The sequence below is a fragment of the Bison bison genome, unplaced genomic scaffold (genome assembly GCF_000754665.1).
Source record: "Bison bison bison isolate TAMUID 2011002044 unplaced genomic scaffold, Bison_UMD1.0 scf7180017864307, whole genome shotgun sequence".
Taxonomy (NCBI): Eukaryota; Metazoa; Chordata; class Mammalia; order Artiodactyla; family Bovidae; genus Bison; species Bison bison.
The window spans coordinates 6729168-6730431 of record NW_011494879.1 but is presented as its reverse complement, the minus strand read 5'-3'; the positions used below and the strand labels follow the sequence as shown (position 1 = coordinate 6730431).

General features: G+C 56.9%; 1 protein-coding gene across 1 annotated transcript in view; it reads right to left on the bottom strand.

Annotated features, from left to right (window-relative positions):
* The window catches only part of PQLC3 (PQ loop repeat containing 3), a 13254-nt gene that overhangs the window by 9479 nt on the left and 2511 nt on the right, over nt 1–1264 (bottom strand). The window contains exons 2-3 of the mRNA XM_010852076.1: nt 474–556; nt 310–379 (exon numbers count right to left, since the gene is read on the bottom strand). Coding sequence (XP_010850378.1) covers nt 310–379; nt 474–556 — 153 coding nt within the window. The remainder of the gene's footprint in view (nt 1–309; nt 380–473; nt 557–1264) is intronic.

The window sequence follows — 1264 nt, the reverse complement described above, 5'->3', positions numbered from 1 at the left end:
TGGGAAAGATTGAGGGCAGGAGGAGAAGGGGACAACAGAGGATGAGCTGGTTGGATGGCATCACTGACTAAACGGACATGAGTTTGAGCAAACTCTGGGAGTTGGTGATGGACAGGGAGGCCTGGTGTGCTACAGTCCATAGAGTTGCAAAGAGTCGGACACCACTGAGCTACTTAACCATCTGAGCTACGAGGGAAGCCCTTGTTCTGTACCTCCTGCTGAACTGATTAGCAAAACTAAACACACCCTGCCACCCCACCCGGTCCCAGCTCCAGTCCCAGCTCCGATTCTCAGATGCTGAAAGGATACATGATGATGTACGGCACTGCCCGTCTCACATCCCCATTGAAATGGAAGACACACAGCAGGAGGATGAGATCTGGAAAGGAAAGGCTTTGAGTGGGGGCGGGGAGGTGCTGAGGGCCGAGGCTAGGCAGGGGGAGGGGGGCAGGGGAGGCGGCGGTGTCGGTTACCTTGTGCGATGAGGATGGGGAACTCCAGGTATGTCAGCAGCGGGTACTCATAGTAACACTGGTACCGGAGGAAGACCAGGAACCTGGGGAGACGGAGGACACTCCTGAGGTCAGACTCACCCGACCCCCACAGCAGGCAGGCCTGGCCCCCACCCAGGAGCCTAGGTTTGTGCGCAGAACCCGAGAACTGGAGCTGGGCATCAGCAAATGGTAAGGAGGGAGGTACAGAACAAGGGCTTCCCTCGTAGCTCAGATGGTAAAGAATCTGCCTGCAGTGCAGGAGATCCAGGTTCGATTCCTGGGTCAGGAAGATCCCCTGGAGGAGGAAATGGCAACCTACTCCAGTATCCTCGCCTGGAGAATCCCATGGACAGAGGAACCTGGCAGGCTACACAGTCCATAGGGTGGCGAAAGTTGGACACAACTGAGCAACTAAACCACAAACCACCACAGAACAAGGAGGATGAAATATCAACCAAATCATCTCCTCGACTTCTGGAGCTGGGCACCGGGGACTGCCAAGCTGCTTCGGATGGTCAGTTAGAAACAGATCTGACCAGGAAGAGGAAGAGACTGGGCTTCTGGACCCAGGCCTGCCTGTCTCTAAGGCTGGGCACTTCAGAGGCCCCAGGCAGCTGCCTCAGAAGGATGCACTCAAGAAGCTCAGGAGGCCAGGAAGGACCTCTGAGGGGGGCTGAGAGCCATGCTGGGTGGGTGTCCCGGGCACTGGGCATATGAGGGCCCAGCAGCGGGCTGGGGAGCCTGTGTTTTGAAAAGGAGGAACATCCTGC